General features: G+C 38.1%; 1 protein-coding gene across 8 annotated transcripts in view; it reads right to left on the bottom strand.

Moving 5' to 3' along the window:
• Positions 1–17,162, bottom strand: part of C2CD3 (C2 domain containing 3 centriole elongation regulator) — a 108,443-nt gene that overhangs the window by 33,300 nt on the left and 57,981 nt on the right. For all 8 annotated transcript variants that reach the window (XM_016161429.2, XM_016161432.2, XM_036221348.1 and 5 more), the window contains exons 19-24: positions 16,974–17,146; positions 15,739–15,862; positions 11,269–11,537; positions 10,697–10,786; positions 7,176–7,787; positions 3,988–4,326 (exon numbers count right to left, since the gene is read on the bottom strand). In XM_016161429.2, the coding sequence (XP_016016915.2) occupies positions 3,988–4,326; positions 7,176–7,787; positions 10,697–10,786; positions 11,269–11,537; positions 15,739–15,862; positions 16,974–17,146 (1,607 nt within the window). The remainder of the gene's footprint in view (positions 1–3,987; positions 4,327–7,175; positions 7,788–10,696; positions 10,787–11,268; positions 11,538–15,738; positions 15,863–16,973; positions 17,147–17,162) is intronic.

Below are 17,162 nucleotides of genomic sequence, written 5' to 3'. Positions count from 1 at the left end.
AAAGTAAATACTAAACTCTGGAGTGTTGGGGTTCTGCTGCCTTGAAAGAGCAACAATAAGCATGATTTTTAATAGCAGGCTTGTATTTTATCTAAAAATCCATGAGGATTTTATTTCATCTTTCATAATATAGCCCTAATTGTTTAAATTAAAAACAATTATTTTCTCCCAAATCTTGGTAAAAAATTGACATATCTTGTTATTTTACGCTTGTGAGTTCTAACACCTCAGAGTATACAACCAGACCACGTGGCATTACTTTTTAGTTTGTCTTATTGCTGTTAATTAATAAAAAAATAAAATGCATGATGAGGAGAGAAAGGGAGTAGAGATTTTGCAAGGAGGCCTTGGGAAAGAGAACAGAAGAGGAGGAAGACAAATGCTAGCCTTAGAAGTGGGACCTGATGGTGTCTGCGAAGCAGAAGGGAGCTGAAGCATGTGGAAGAGTTGCCAACAAAGCAGAACCTGGAGAAAGATGAACCAGGAGGCAGAAAAGCCTTAGAATCAAAAAAGCACTAAAGATACAAAGAAGAACTATATGAGGAACAAATTAAACAAAAAAACCCCCACAGGCTACAACGTGGCAAAACAGTTTATGAGCACATTCTCGAAAGAGCAGGAAAAAATGATTCTAATAAAATGGTAGTAAATGGGTAATATAGTACCCATCATTAAAAATGTAAACTGTACAAATCAGCACTAAGAGCTGTAACTTTAGATGGGTGGCCAAGGAAACAAAGTGATTTCAGTAAAGACATGCCTGAAGTGAAAAATACTCCAGGCAGAGGAAAGTCGATCCCAAAACCCCAAGGCAGGAGTTTGCCTAGTGTTAAAAAAAGAGAGCTGGTGAATGAGAAGAGCAGAAATGCCAGTGGAGTGGGTGGGGTATTATAGCTGAAGAAAAGAGAAAGGAATCTAGGCTTAGAAAGGTGCATGAGCTAAGGGACATAAATTACTTGTTATGGTAGGAAGGGAACGGAAGTGAAGCACTGCTGGAGAAAAGTCACCACTGTGCTGTCCACAGCCATCTAAATTCACGTCAATTAGTTTTAGTCAAGCCCTTGCTGCTGCTCAGCAATTTTCTCACTTATCTCTTCATGATACCCTATAGCTCCCTTGCAATGATGACCTTCAGTTCCAGCCAGAGGATCTCAACCATGCCCCCATCCCCACCCCAAGCAAGCCTAGAACATACACTTTTGCACTTTGATATCTTTGTTCAAGCTGAAAAAGCCACTCAGAATTGCATTCCTACTTTTTGAAATCCTATTCATTTAAAAGTTCTCCTGATTTTTTAGGCATATCTGATTTCTCTGTTTCTAAACTCTGTAAACACTGTTAAATTGTATATTACCCTTTGGCTCTCAGAACATTCTGTGTAGTTGCTAATCCCCTTAACCCTGTTATCAGCTCTTGGAGGACAGAAATTATGTATCATTTGCTCCGCACTCTCTGTACCTGGCACTGGCCCTGCACAGATTTACTACTTGGTGAATTTTAACCACCATTCTTGCAATGTAAGCATAGGACTGGGTGTGATACATGCCCACCCTGGGCTTGACTGACTGGTAAACACAGAGTGTAAAAAGAACTAACTGGCAAACACAACTATATCTTGTATCTTAGAGGCAGACTGGTGTAAAGGAAAGAGCATAGGTTTCAGATCCAGATCTAATTGGATTCAAATTCTGGCTTTGCAGAACTTATTAACTGTATAACTCATGTCACTTTACCTTTTTGAGCCTCGGTTTCCCCATTTTTAAAGTGGTTATGTACTGTAATCTATTCATGCCAAAACCCCACTTGTGGTAAGGATTAAATGAGATAATTAACGTACAAAAATGAGAACAGAACTTAGAACACGGAGATGCTCAATAAATTATTGTCAAATTACCTTGCTAAATCATATTTTAAAAACAGAATTCACTGTCTAACTGAAAAGTTACAGATATATTCCACTTTTTGTAACATGGGACTCTCTTGAAAACGGGATAGAAACCATATATTTGTACATTAAATTTTATTTTCAAAGCAACAACACAAAACCAAAATACTTGTATAAATCAAAGCTATGTACTTTCCTTAAATTCATTCACCTATTGATTTTTGTCTTTAAAAAAAAATCTGTTTTCATACATCGACTTGTCAAAAATAGGCTGCTTTGGTGGGAAAATAAAAAAGTACAAGTTATTTTTCAATTTTGTTACTCATCTGGAATCTAAATATTTCTTAAACAGCAAAATAAGACTGTAGAAGATTGTCCTGAGCTAAAATGTTTCAGATTATGAGAAGATCATTATACGTAGGGGTCATTATAGGAGCTTATAACCTTGGGAATAATGTCTGTTGGTGGTGTGTATGGATAAGTTGAAATTGGAAAGAAAGATAAAGTTACTGTGAGCATGAGTTTTGTTTCTGTTCCAACACAGCACAGACTGAGAGAAGCCAATACAGAGATGATAGGAGCCAAGTAGGGAGGCCAAACCAAAAGGTTTATATTCAAATTTCTGGACTCATAAGACTATGGTTTCTGGCTCTCATAGCCATCACATAGCTCAGAATTGTTAATCCTAGCCATTTATAGATGAGAAATTTGAGACCCAGAGAGAGATAATAAGTTGGTCAAAGTCTCTCTCTCACACTCTCTCTCACACACACACATACATACACACACACACACACACACACACACACACACGCACGCACGCACGCACGCAATTTATTGGTTGGGAATACAGAGCTGAATATACCTCTACCAGAATGTAAGCTCCACAAGGCATGATTTTTGTCTTTTGTTTATTGCTTTATCCCCAGTACAGTGGGGATACATGGACAGTGCTTGCATAGAGCAAATACTAAAAAGCTTTGTTGCTAAATGAATGAATGATGAATGAATGAATAAGATGAACTTAAAGAGCTCATATCTAGTGAAGAAAACCATGCAAACAATTTTAGTACCATGGGGAGGGGGGCGGTGGTTCTTTATGTCAGGGAAACGCTCTGGTAAATGGTGATGCTTGAATTGAATCTTAAGATTGGATAAGCCAGGCAAAAGAGAAGGGTGACGGCAAAGGGAAAATTTCAGGAGCAATTTACAAGGCTGAATAAAAGCACGGCAAGGATTCTTTGTGTCACAGACTCTTTTGGCTGTCTGGTGAGGTCTATGGGCCTCTTAGAGTGTGTGTGTGTGTGTGTGTGTGTGTGTGTGTGTGTGTGTGTGTGTGTGTGTAAATTCATAAGGTAAAATACACAGGATTACATAAAAATCAAATTATATTGGCATAGTTATGGAAACACTAAAAACTGTGACATGATAATATATGTGCTTTATTAATGCATAAAAAGATCTAACTGTAGGTTTGCCAACTACTATAATTTTGAAATAATAGGTATAAATGATATTCTAAGAATTGGCAATAACTACAATGAGATATGGAAATACCTGTGATTTCTATTGTTGACATTATCACAGGTAATGCTAATATTACTAGGGTCTATGGTCTATATTCACAACTGGAGGAGATGTTAAATTTTGGTTTGAGGTTAATAAAAGTAAGATGTAATTATTTCCCTATCCGATTTCACCAACCTTGATTTTTATTCTTGGAGGTTTTATAGATCCAATGTTAAGAACTCTTTGCCCTAGGTAGCAATGGAAAAGAAGGAATGATCTAAGAGAAATTTAAGAGAGAACAATTTAATGGGTCTGATAATTTGATGGTAGATAAAGAAAAGAGAAGTATCTAAGCCAACACTCAGGTTTCTGGACTGGGAAATTTATGATATGTCAAATTAGGATAACTGACAAGGTCTACTTATGTTCAGAAAGGCTTTCATATTGCTTAAACTTTCAGGCTTAAGAAATACAATAATTATTGATTAGGATGGTTAACTTATAGATCCTACCATGACTTGAAAGATCTGTCAAGACAGAACCAGAGCCTGGGGAGTCATATATACATTTCTGGATAAGTGAGCAGAACATACCTTTCAAGCTCAAGTGCATTGCCCTTTCTACTAAGATAGTGACTGCAAAAGTTCCATCCAACTCAGCAGGGACCTCCTGGGCTGGAGAGACTTCAGCTGCGGTGCTGTTGCAGGGGACTTGGGTGGAGGCAGAAGACTTCTGGTGGCCAGGTGGTAAAGAGTGCTGGATCTCATCATATCTTCTGGGGTGTTGCTCGGACTCACTGTGGCTGCTGCAGTCCATGGAGTCCAGCTCGTGGGTGGGCCCAAGATGTGGAGAAAGAGAGGAAAGAACCACATGAACTCGCAAGGCAGCTCCTGAGAGGTTGGAAGCATTTCGTCCAAATAGAGGATACACACCTGCAAGGGGATGAAGAATAAGCCTAAGCAAGCAGGAACCAAGAATGTTCTCTAACTTTGGAGATGTTCACTGAGGGTGCTTGCGGTCCTCTCTCTTTTGGTAGGCCTACAGGGCCCAATACACTAATCTGAAGTCTTGGGGTATAAAAATCTGTGAAGTTAGTATATAGTGTGAACATTTTTATTTCCCCTGCCCCAAACAAACACACTAGCTCCAATAATGGAAAGTAGTGAGATATGAAGCCAAAGCCAAATGACTACCAGGCAGAACTACTATGGAAGGCATCATGTGCTGAGGGGCAGCTAGACTTAGATGGCTGCTGAAGCTGCTTACAGGCCCAAGATTTTTATTAAATCAAGAGTGGCCTGTCTTCTCTTCCACATGTTCCACTGACTCTTGTTCTTAGGCCTTCTCCTCATCAGAAAGCTGCCTTGATACTCAATTTAGCCTGTTTCACCAACTAAGTATGTTCTGGCAGTTGACCTGGAGATCATTTGGAAGGGAAGTAGGAGGTTGTGGCAGAAGAGGCAAGAAAGAAAAGTAAGGCATTAATATTTGCTGAGTGTTTTTCATGTGCCAAAATCTCAGATTGGTTAAGTAACCTGGCAAGCTGATTTTTCAATAAGTGGCAGATTTAAACTCAGGTATTTGGGCTTTATAGGCTTGCTGGATATTAAAACAAGATTTTATTTATAAAGCAGAAGAGACTATAGTTCTTTCAGAATCTCAAAGTTTGCTTCATTAGACTCATTTCAAATCAGGAAAATAGAGTTAATTGACTCACAGCATTAAAATGGAAACTTTCTTGTTTCCCTCTACTTTTAGGTCACTTGTTTTCTTCCAATCAATGTGTAAATTATGATTATTACAAGCAGAAAATAAAGGCAAGTCATAGGAGGGAAGACACTCAAAGTAAAATAGTTAAATCCTTATCCTCAAGAAATTTAACAGTAACTGGAAGGATGGTTAGATAGATGATAGGATGGATGGACTCATTCAACAAACATCAAATGCCACATCTTATACAAGGCCCTTTTACAAAAGGATAAAAAGCTTAGACTGGTGGGATGTGAAGAAGTATGAAAGAAATTTATGATCTGAAAAGAAACATTGCCTTTGGTATCACTCAATGAAAAGAAGTATTTGTACTTGAGTTCTGATCCTTAAATCTATATTCAGTTTCTCAAAGTTACTTTCTATAGCAGAATGATCATAGTTAAAAGTCTGTCTCTATGAACTTTAGTTCAAGTGAGTGTTGTACACTTCAAGGACTTTTTCTGCAGTCTCTGAAGTGACTCTAGGCTAACCGAGATGAAATAGGGTATATGGCATTTGATGAGATGCTCAATACAGCCAGACTTATACCTGGTGGGTCTAGAGAGAACCAGCGAATCTGGCATGATCATCCAGACACTCAGTTTTCGTCCTTTAGCAGGGCCACCTGCTCCACAACAGGGTTAGCGCATAAGGAAGGCTAAAAGACTTTGTTTTTTTCAACTGTATAGTTGGGAAAATAACTAACCTTATAAGAATATGATGAATAAATATCATGTTTGTAAAAAGTCTGGTCTGAACATCTCCAACTCATTCTGCAACTCATTATAGTTGCTAGACTTATTTTTCTAGAACACAAAGGTATGTTACTCTTCTCTTCAGAACCCATTATAAACAGGTTTCCATAGTTGTTAGAAAAATGTCCACTCTTCTGCTTAGAAGAGGCCTTCAACACAGTACTTCTGCCCACCTCTCTAGTTTCATCTCCCATCATTTCCCAACCTGTATATCCTATAATCTGGCAGTACCAAATTACTTATAGTGCTTAAAATGTATCAAACTGCTTCACAGCTCTGCTTTTACACATGCTGTTTTATTTTAAAATACCTTTCTTTACCCCTTTTCTTAGCTTATTCCTAAATTCTTTGAAATTCAGGTCCCTTCCCGAGATGCTGACCTTAAAACAATGAAATGCTACATCCTTGCACCGCCGTAGGACCACTGAGAAAACCTTCTTCATAGTTCTTATGCTTTACTGTAATTGCTTATTTACTACTCTAGTCTCCCATCAGACTATAAACTTATTGAGGTCAGGGACTATTTCTTACTCATCATTGAATTCCCATGGCCAAGTATATGTACCAAGTATTGAACAAATGTTTGAAAGAAAAGTACTCAGCACATAATGCCACTTATAAAATGTTACCTTTTTTCCTTGTGAATCAATTTATTACTATGTAGGCTTCCTTATGAGTCTAAGATAAGCTGACCAGAGAGAAAGGATATCCTAGGTTTATTAGCAGGTATACTTTTCAGTCTATTTAAAAAACTACCATTATAGATTATCACACAGGCTCTTATACATGTGGTTAAAGGTAGTCCCCTAAATTCACACATTATTTTACACATATTAACTGAGTGCTACCAATGTGGTGGGTACTATATTAGGTGCAAGTTCTGATACATTTGGATGTACACTAAAGCTACCATGTTCAGAGCCAGTTCTTAGGGCTGTGGTGATTCCACCAAGGTATACTGTCACTAGGTAATGCCCATTTTAAAGCAGCCAGCAAACTTTTCTTTTTGAAATCTCTTTAGTTAAGAGAAGCCTTGCTAAATTACTCTTAATCTGTCAGCATACAATAATGAAAAGAACACTTAGTAGCTTGTGAATTTTGGCAGTTACCCAACCTCTCTGGGACTCCATTTTCATAACTGTGAAATAGGTTTGATACCTATCTCACAGGATTGCTGGGAGAATCAAATAAAATAATGTCAGAGAGGGTGTCTCACATAGTGCTTGTCACAGATCAGGTGCTCAAACCGTAAGCTATGAGGCTGGTTCTTCACTTACCACTGACAGTTAGTGTCCTTGCTGTCCTCTCCCCAAGTCTGGCTAGGTCCACATAGGCAGAGCCAATCCAACTGTCTGTTTGGTGGGGCCTCTCCACACTGTCATTGCCATAAGCTCGCCACACTTGGATCTCTAATCTCTCCTCCCTGAAGTACCAAAGCAGTGATGGACCCCTAGTGACTTCTGCTCTTTTGGATGCCTTAAAAGTAACCATGACCTGCTTTTTGTCTGTAGATTCCTTAGGCTTCTTGAGAGGGGTCCAAAAGCCTTCATGATCATACAGCTTGTAGCGGAGGTAGCAATATGTGTTCTTATGAATGTGCATCTGGCCGGCAAGCAGCACACAATGGACAGGCAGCCAGAGCCTCGGTGTGGAAATGGTGACAGTGGCTGGCTCAGCTGGCTCCTCTTCATCCATCTTGACAATATCCTTCAGGTTATTCTCAAAGCTCCAGCCCAATAACTCAGCAGCTTCCAATACCCGCTCTCTGTCTCCAGGGTGAGTGAAGGAAACTGAGAGCTCCAGACCACCTACAATCTTCTGCATGAGCTCCAAACCATGAGGCATGGCACCATCTTCTGGTAAAATGATAGGATACCATCCTGTGATCCCTTATGGGAGAAAAGATTTTCAATTATTGTCTTAAAAGCAAAAAGATGTATGCAGTTTCTACTCCAGAGCCACCATCCCCCTTGCCCAAGACAGAACAGAAAACATATACCTACAACGTACTGTAGTCTGTTTCAACTGACCACCGAAAGGCAATGAGATCAGCTGCTGGAAGACTTGAATGCTCTCCTTGGCTGAGCCCAAAACTAGTGGTTTGGTCTGGGTAAGCCATTAATTTCTCTCAGCCTTGGTTCCCTTGCCTCACAAATGGGAAAATTAGTGCTCATCTTGCCTACCAGACAAAGTTGTTATGATCATCAAAGGAGGTAATGGTTTTAGATGAGCTTACAAAGAGAAGTGCTATTAAAAATGTGAAATGCTATTATGGTGCTGTAAGTACAATCAAAAAGGCAAGGGATAAGAAATTAGGAGATCTGGGGTCTAGTCTCAGGTCCTCCACCAAAAGAATTGCCTCTTAGTGAACACACGCTAAGGACCAGGCACTAGGTTTCAAAATAATGACAGCTACTCTACTATTTACTATGTGTCAGAAATTTTTCTAGTGTTATATATATCACTTCATTCTCCTGATAGCTCTGAGAAGTTCTGAGGATTAAATAAGATAAGAATCTGTATTTTATAGAAGAGAAAATGGAAGCCTAGTTACCTACCCAAATTATTACAGCTACCAAGTGACAGAATTAGAATTTGAACCTAGGTCTAGCTGGCTTCGGAGTCTACATTCCACTTACTATAGGTTCACAATCTTATCTGAAATTCTTAGGTCTAGATGTGTTTCTAAATTTAGGATTTTTTCAGATTTTAGAAAGGCAATATGGTATATAAACTGAATATTATGTAACAGTCAGTAGTTATAGAAGTCGAGGGGTGGTAAACTTATTCTATAAAACGCCATACAGTAAATATTTTAGGGTTTTGGGTCTTTTGGTTTCTGATGCAACTACTCAGCTATGCTGTTGTAGTGAGAAAGTGGGCACAGACAATATTTAAATAAATGGCCATGGTGTGTTGCAATAAAACTTTATATAATCAGGTAGTAGCTTAAGTTATGAAGACTAAATAGTCTGTCAGGTGAGGTCAGATTTGGCTGCTTAATGAGTTAATAAAAAACTTTTGATTTTCTGAGCTTTTTGGATTTCACAATTATGTAAAACAGACTGTAGATTGGTATAATAGTCACAGCAATTTTCTGAGAAAAGTTTCATTATCTATACTTTATAGAAATGAGAAGATTTAGATGTATTGAGATTAATTTGCCAAAGGTGATTTAAGGCTTTATGACTTTTGGAAAAGGCATAATTTTTCTGGGTCTTCCTAGTTTTTAGACATTAAATGAGGAGGCTGAATATGTTGATCTCTAAGACTTCTTCAGCTTGGTCAGTCTAACAGCCTATGGCCTTGGTTTTAGCAACTTCTCCTCCCTGGGTGTTAATTTCCTCACAACCTAGTGGTTTCTAGCATTTTTGTTTTGGTCACAGACCCCTTTGGCTCTAATGAAAACTATTATCCCCAGACAAATGCACAAATGCACATACACGAGATTTCATATCACACCATTATAGCACTTAAAAACCGCTAGATTAGATGGTTCTTTTTGCTCTGTAATTCTATAACTGAGATTGGCAGGAGGAAAGAAAAGAGAATGTTCACTTTAGAACAACTCTGAAAACAAAAACAAATGATATATCTCAAATTGTCTAAAAGGTTTATTTCCAAGGGTTAAATTTAATTTGTAGAGATGTGATTTCCCAGACAGTGCCTGTTGCCCGACAAACTCTACAGTATGTTTCAGAAGGAAGGAAACTGAAACTGTGCATGTGCTTAGCCCCGTGCCAAGCTATTTTACATGTATAATTTCACTGAATGGTTCAATAATCTTGCAAAGTAGATCTAATTATCTCCATTTTTACAGACGAAGAAACTACAGATCTGAGAGATGAAGTGACTTTTTCTAGATCACAAACAGAAGTGAGATTAAAACCCTACATCGAGTTGTATGGACTTCTCTCTGGCAGACACATAGGACCCAGGTCTTTATTAGAGCATAATGCTCTTTATTAGAGGATTACTCAAATTTAAATTTATAATTAAACTTGTGAAGATGTATGACAGAATTTTGGAAACGAGATTATGTAATTCTAGGGAGGAAAATGGGCAAGAGAAGGAAAACTAACATTTGCTGAGTACCTGCTATGTGTCAGGTACTTCACATATTCTAATCAATTCCTACCTTGTAGACTTGTCAGGACTAACAGCCGCCATCCATGAGCTATGAAAATTGGGGCTCAGAGAGATCAAGGTCACCAAGCTAGTAATAAATACAATGGGACCAATAATTTCCAAACTGCTTTGGTGGTTGTGTCTTCACCTTCTATTCTTATTCCTTCTTCAGTGAGAGAGGAAAATATAGTGACAAAGAACAAGCAAATCTGGATTTGATTTCCAGTACTGCCACTCACTAGCTGTGTGGCTTTGGCAAATCGCTTAACCTCTGTGAGCCTAAATTTTCTCATCTGCTAAATGAAAAGAAAAAGATCTTGTATTCCTGCCAGGTAGGGTTGTTGTGAGGCTCAAACAAGATATGAGGAAATAGTTCACCAAGTGCTATATAATGTAATGGACAGTGCCATATTTATTACCGGCATTATCATCTTTCCTACGTGAACAGGACAGTATAATGTTTTGAGCTTCGTTGCTTTAATAGAAGAACTGTGAAATGATTAGGACAGGACTTAAAATGCTTTTGAGGTACCTAGGAGAATTCAGAAGCATGTGTTAAGGGATCCTGTTTTGTTCTGCATATCTTGAAAGGAAGCCAGACCAGATGATCTCTTGCAGGCAAGTGAATGGGAAAGGGTAGGATTAGAAAGTGATAATCTAGAATCCTCACCAGATCTCTTGACTAGCAGCTCTTTTGTTGGAACCTTTACTACGCCAAGCAGATAATCTTTGAATGACTGGATACAGGTTATATCACTGGCTGGCAAATCAAACAGAAAAGAGAAATTATTTAGTAGTTTACTGGCCCAAGACTTGGTGTTTACAGTGTATTGTCAGTGTTGAAAGGTGCATTAGAGATCACCTTGTTCCAGTCAAAGCTTAAATGCCTTCTAAATCATTTTAATTAAATAATTAGTCGTTTGTATATATATATAAAATTTTAAATCATTTTGAAAAAATACAGAAAGCTTCAAGAGTTATTAGTGAACATCTACATACCCTTCGCCTAGATTTATCCACTAACACCTTGACATATTTGCTTTATTTCTCTCTACATTCTCTCTCTCTCTCACACATGCACAATACATATTCTACTTATTTCTGCTATCCCATTCAAAAGTAAGTTGCAGAGAATATGACCCCTACTCCCTAAATACTTTAGCATGTATTTCCTAGGAAAGCTGTAACATTCAAAACAAAGCCCCCTTTAATTCTAGTTGTGATAAGTTATTTGGTGCTCACCTGACTTGGTATCTTCATGATAAATAGCAAAAGTGACCTCTGCAAACTCCAACAGCTCTGCCAGGAAACAGGCCTCCCCACTGCAGTGTTGAGTTACTAAGTTACACGAAAATTCAGTATGATGGGAAAACTCAGGACAGAAGGTACAGGCCACAGGGCGGGTTTGGCGCTGTTCTCCCTTGGGCAGGAAGGAGAGATGAATGGTGACAAAGGCATTGACCCCAACTGTGGCACTGAACTGTAGAGAGGGTTCCTGCTCAGCCAAAGCCCTGTAGGGAGAAGGGTGGGAAGGAGAAGGAAATATCAGAAATCAGCCTGACTGCCTAGAAAACATTTCCACCACCTAGGAGGCTACCAAGAACATTAACCAACCATAGGTTTCCTATCTAGGCTTTTGGCAGTGCCACAATATACTTCCTTAGTAATCTGGGTATCAGAGTGTATGTGCATGGGGTCGAAGAAACACCCCAAGAACATACCAATGTACTGTCAATGCCCTTCAGCCAAAGACTACCAGGAATCAACTATAGCTGAACTAGCGGGGTTTACTGTTCATTACACATCATGGGGAATCATGGGACATTTTAGTAAGAAGGTATCAGAAAGGACTTTTGCAATGGTCTCATGTTAGGTGATTTGAAGGAGAGTTTGAGGAAGTGGGGTTTTCCTCTGGATTGGTATCCTTAATGTATGTCATCTAGAAGAAGGGAAGACCAGAATAAGGCTAAAGTTGTAATTGGAAAAGCAGTGGTAGTTGCTCAAGTTAGCAGGGTGGGAAAAGGCTGCGTATTTTTGTGATTTTCATAATGAGCTTGTTTTGGTTTGTATTTACACGAGATTATGGAATAACCTTATTTTTGTCTTCCTTGATCATGGTCACAGAACAGTCTTGTTTGGTGCTGGTGTTCTGTGAGATTGTTCATGCTCAACAGGAAAACACCAAAGCCTAGCTATGAGTGTCAGATCAGTTCCCTGATGTCAGGGGCTGCTTTTCTCTTTCTCACTACAGATGTTCCACTATGTATAGATAGACTCTACCCACCTTTGATGCTCATAAACAGTAGTCAAATCCTGTGTGTGTGGGTATAGTATTAGACAAACTTTCTCACTCCAAATTCCTCAAGGGTATAAACTGACATTTAGTCAAAGAGGTCACCTCTTTTTGAAGCAATTCCTGATAGCCCCGAAGGAGACGTAACAGTTTCTTCCTCTAAGATGCTTACTATATTTGGTATACATCAGTAAAGAGTAATAATTTGGAATTATACAGATCTGGGTTAGAATCCTGGCTGCACCATTTAATGTGTGACCCTGGACAAGTTATTCGGCCTCTCCTAAGTTTCGGTTTCCTAAAATGAGGATAGGATAACGATATAACAGATACTAAAGATGTCTGTATATTTGGATGATTACTGCAATTTCAATCAAATAAAATTAATTATTCCAAAATGATCATTAATTGTAGACTGATGTATATACGTACAACCCAACACTATAAAATATATATTATGCCTAGGAAAAATGAGATAGAAGCAAGTGTTAGCAATGGCTGAAAATAAGTATAAACTACTTGGTGTTGTAAAAATTACATTAGATAACATATAGAAAGTAGAGAACCTGCCTTCAGGCAGTGAAAAGACTTTGAATATGGAACTCTCAGAGATAGCAGTGATTTGACTGAAAAGTCTGGGCCCCAACTTGGTCTGTATTCACTCATTCAATAATTATTTGCTGCGTATCTGCTCAGAGTGTCATGCATTGGGTTTAAAGCTAGGTATATAATAGAAAAATAACTACAATTTCCAACCCTCATGGAACTTAAAAACTACTGGCTATGTTCAAGGAACTTTCTACTCACTTTCAGCTAAAGATCAGGTGAGTTAGAAGGCTCAAGTGAATAAGAAAATGCTTTCTTTACACAGACACTGAAAACGTATTTTTAGGAAGACCACCGACATATAAAATGGGGCTAGTTTCTCTTGATGAGAGAAGGCTTAATTCAGAGCACCTGCTATTTGGATACCAGAGTGAAGATTTAAAGGAGGAAGTTTAGAACACCAAGAATTCCTCTCTTCAATGAGAGCAATGTGAAATAAAACTTATGTCTGATTTTTCTATATTCTACTGGCTCATTAAGGTAACATTAATTATCTATACAAGTGGAAATAATCATAAAATTCCATATATCGATATAGGAGTTAACTAACAGTGCACATTTGTTCATTTTTACACTAAATCTTATAAAATCAGAGGAGGTGTTCATAATTTCCATTTCTAGAAGAAAAAACCCAGAGAGGTAAAGAAATTAGCTGAACATGATGCACAGCTAGTGGGAGATGGAGGTGGGACTAGAAGCCAATGGGTCTGATTGCTAGTGCAGTTCTGCTTCCATTATACCACGCATTGTCTCACATCCTATGGGACTCTCCCAACTTACCAGAAGAATGTGTAAGAATTGGCTTGGCTTCTTGCCCTTCCTACTCCAAACTGTAACACAGACCAAGTGTGGGACTCATAACAAATTGCCTGCCATCCAATGTGACTTTCCCGATGAGTCCCCGGAGAAAGAGACTATTGAGTTTCTTATCATATTACTCAGTCTATATCAGATTTACTGAGTATCTAAATTCTAAGTCCTTCTCTGCCAATTAAATAGTAGTTAATTTAATACCATATTTAAGATTTTTGACCTTGGTGGGGTCTTACACAGAACTGGTACTTTAGATATACAAGTTTCATGCCTCCATACCTTTGTACATGTTCCTTCCTCTCATCAGAATAATTTTCAGCTCTCTTGGGCATGCTGATAAGTCCTACTCTTTTTTCAAGATTCAGATTAAGATATTTTGAAGGGTCCAGAATGCCAAGTTTATCACATTGGATCTTATCCTGTGGACCACTAGTCCCTAAAGGAGATTGTGTACAACCTAGAGGATTCATAGGGTAAACTAAGTGGGCATAGGAAGAAAATATGAAAACTTCTATATTTGTTATCTGATATATTAAAGTTTTACAACTCTGATATGTTTTTATAATGTATTTAAAATATTAGTATAGCAGTACATGAAGATGATTTATACATGAATAATATACATATCTGGAGGGTGTGCTAAATTTTTATTTCTATATTAATAGGACTATACAATTAAAATTAGGACACCACTGCTATTGACAATGGGGAACCATCAGAAGCTTTAATGTGAAGGAGTGACATGATTAAAAAATTGTCTTTGTATCACTTACATTAACATGAAAATGTTCTTAGGCAATTATTTAAAAAGTCTACCTTAGAGAATTTTGGGAGGAAAAATATTAAATAGACTGAACATTTTATCAGATGTTTCAGTATCAGATCTCACGCAGGCAGAAATTCAGTTATTTAGAGACTATTGTAATCTAAGTTACAATAAAGGAAAAAGTTAAGAAGTACTTCTTTCTTGAACTCAAGTACAAAATGAACTAGTCTGCAGCAGGACTGTGACCTAGTTCTCCTTACTGAGCACCTGTTATGTGGTGGGGGCGGGGCAGAGAGGACTTCAGGCATTGTCTGTGACTAGAGGAACTCACAGCTTAGTGGAGGAAAACTCATGTAAATAATTTAAACAGTGATATGTGCTGCAACCAAGGTGGTAGTAGACAAAGGACAAAGCACCAATTCTGTCTATGTGTAGGAAGAGAGGAAGGGAAGCTGCAAAGAAGCTGCAAAGTCTTGAAAGCAAATAAGAGCTTGTTTAGTGAACAAAAAGAACATTCAAGGTAGGCAGAAGAATGAGCAAAGATTTGAAGGAGGTAAAGAGGCCCGTGTTCTTTATATACAGAATGAGTGTTCCAGGCAGAGAAAACAGCAAGACAAAAGTCCTGAGAGGTAAATGTGTAGTGTAGTGTGTACAGAGGCCATAAGCCCAGTGGCTGCAGTGAAGTGAGCAAGGGAGAGACTAGCAGGAAGAGATGAGGTGATAAAAATAATGGGGTCAGATCATGTAGGGTCTTATAGTCATTTTAAGGAGTCTGAATTTTACTCTGAATGAGATGGAAAGTCATTGGTGGTTTTGTACAGAGATGTGTCAAGATCTGACTTAAGTTTTCACAGGATCACTGGCTTCTGTATTGAGAACAGACTTGAAGGGAACAAGCTAGAAAAATAAAAGGTGGCACTCAGAAACAGAACATGAGATTACAGAAGAGTTGCAGTAACTGGTCCTGGCATGGTTTGAAGGTATACGGTATGACTGTGGGAATAAATGGTATGACCCTGTTGGGCAAAATCAAGAAACTAAGTTGCTAATTAACAGTTAAAATAGCAAAGTTTGCAACTTATGTTCCTATATGTTTTCTTAAGAGAAAAAAAGTAGAGCTTGGTTACCGAACTGAAAATTGTACACAAGAAAGGTTTACGTATCTGAGCAGCTTATATTTTGTGGACTGCAGTAGCAAAAAGGTTTGAGAATTGTTTTTCTAAGGTGGACTTACTTGGCTGCTGCTTGCAGACCACATGCTCTGATAATCTGGACTGAGATAGAGACAGCTCGGGCAGCAAGAACTCCCTCTGCTGTCCTTGGAACACACCTGTATCTTAGGCCCACGTCCAGTAAACCTGAAGAATGAGGACAAAAGGAAAAAAGAAAGGTGGGTTGGAAGAATCTGTTCTATCAAGCCCCAAGAGCTGGTCAGGAAGGAAGGAAGAGAATAAGCCCTATAATCATAATGAATAGTAAGGGGCCTTAGCAGTGAGAGAATCTGTCCATGGTCAGAATCACATTATATTATTGTACTTCAGAATTAAGAAAGGCAGAACAGAAGATACTATTTTCACTTTACATTCAAGAAACTATGGCTCAAAGATTCAATCGTCTGCCAAGATCATACAACTATCAGAGTCAGAACTTAATCTGAGATTTTCTAAAATCCCAGTTATTTTTACGAAATTGAGATGGACTCTAGTCTTTCTTTTTTTAAGACTTTTAAAAAGTTTTCTGTCTTATACTTCTATCACCCCCCTGCACTACCAGCTTAAACACTCTTCGTATGCCTTTTTTTTTTTAAATTCTACTATCCCACTACCACATTTAAGGTAAAGATTCGAGGATCAACAGAACGAACTGATCAGTGAGGGTCAGGAGGAATAACTCAATCTTAATCATGGCAAGATAAAACCTTTTGTTTCAGCAGATACTCTCCGGCAAGCACGTATAGTAACTTAATTTAGGAGGCCAATCCTAGTTATCTATATACTTGGGGGGCAGGTCATCCTGCTGAAACCATTAGGATATAATTCAAAACTCCAGATTCTAATAAATTCCTTCTAACTTTAAATCCCAACCTTCTCCTCTCCTACAATGAATTCCCAGTTCATGTTAATTATATTCCACCAATCACACATCTGCTTATGTTGCCTTGAAATAATAATTCTCTGAGCATACTTATAATACTTAGGATTCAAGCTGTGAGTACTTATTAAATGTCTGCTGAAGTTAAAGGTGAAATGAGACAAGCAATATTTACATAGACAGTCTATGGAACTATAAATTTTCTAAAATTATATGCAAAATTTGCAGTGTATATTCTAAGAAAAAGTGTCTCATAGTTTTCATCAGATTCTTAAAAGAGTAAGTACCATAGAATGTGAAGAACCACTAATTTAGAGAGAAAAGGAATATTTATATATACTGACTTTGAAAGGGAAAGACAAACTAGTCTTCAATTACCTGATGGCTGGTTCCTTAGTTCTTTCCTATTCTCAAGCCTAGGGGTTAAAGGGAGATTAAACGTCTGTATTCCCACATCCTCACGGTGTTGCATGGTTACCATGGCACAGATCCTTGATAATGGTAAAGTTCCTTTGGCGACCATCTGGTCTCTCACATTGGGATAATAGTATCTGTAAACCACAAAAA

This window comes from Rousettus aegyptiacus, unplaced genomic scaffold, assembly GCF_014176215.1.
Source record: "Rousettus aegyptiacus isolate mRouAeg1 unplaced genomic scaffold, mRouAeg1.p scaffold_m13_p_5, whole genome shotgun sequence".
NCBI lineage: Eukaryota > Metazoa > Chordata > Mammalia > Chiroptera > Pteropodidae > Rousettus > Rousettus aegyptiacus.
This window is presented reverse-complemented; position numbering and strand designations above follow the sequence as displayed.